The sequence below is a fragment of the Wasmannia auropunctata genome, unplaced genomic scaffold, assembly GCF_000956235.1.
Source record: "Wasmannia auropunctata unplaced genomic scaffold, wasmannia.A_1.0 LD335713.1, whole genome shotgun sequence".
Lineage (NCBI taxonomy): Eukaryota > Metazoa > Arthropoda > Insecta > Hymenoptera > Formicidae > Wasmannia > Wasmannia auropunctata.
In genome coordinates this window covers 620,907-621,515 of record NW_012027177.1, presented here as the reverse complement: position 1 = coordinate 621,515, position 609 = coordinate 620,907, and the positions used below count along the sequence as shown (strand labels likewise).

At 42.5% G+C, this 609-nt stretch overlaps 1 protein-coding gene across 1 annotated transcript in view; it reads left to right on the top strand.

Annotated features, from left to right (window-relative positions):
• Nucleotides 1-10: 10 nt before the first annotated feature.
• Nucleotides 11-609, top strand: part of LOC105456324 (adenylate kinase isoenzyme 5-like) — a 7,037-nt gene continuing 6,438 nt past the window's right edge. The window contains exon 1 of the mRNA XM_011700275.1: nt 11-473. Coding sequence (XP_011698577.1) covers nt 11-473 — 463 coding nt within the window. The remainder of the gene's footprint in view (nt 474-609) is intronic.

The following is a 609-nucleotide window of genomic DNA, read 5'->3' as shown; positions in this document are numbered from 1 at the left end:
ACATCATCAGATGTGTACTTCAGTGCATCCATGTGGAGACAAAGATATTCCAAATGTCCCTTATCGTGAAGCAGTGGGGAGTTCGATGTACTTATCAATTGGCACAAGACCTGATATTACATTTGCGGTCAACAGCGCGAGTCAATATCTAGAAGACCCTAAGAAAATCCACTGGAATGCGGTGAAAAGAATAATAAAATATCTGAAAGGAACCGTGCGATACGGACTCTATTTCCCAGCTCAACAAGACATTCAACTTCTTGCCTTTAGTGACGCAGATTTCGCCGGGAACACACGAAAATCCACAACGGGACTTGTCCTAAAACTGAGTGAGTCAACTATTTCGTGGAGTTCGCAAAAACAAAAGGTGGTAGCTCTTTCAACTACTGAGGCGGAGTACGTCGCAGCCTCCCAGGCAGTAAAAGAAATCATCTGGGTAAAAAGTCTACTGCAGAGCTTGCAAGTCTTACGAGGTCTGAAGACGACTCTGTAAATCGACAATCAAAGTGCACTGAAACTCATAAAGAATGCGGAATTCCACAAAAGAACAAAACACATTGATGTTTGCTACCATTTCATCAGAGATAAGTACAGTGCAGATGAGTTTCT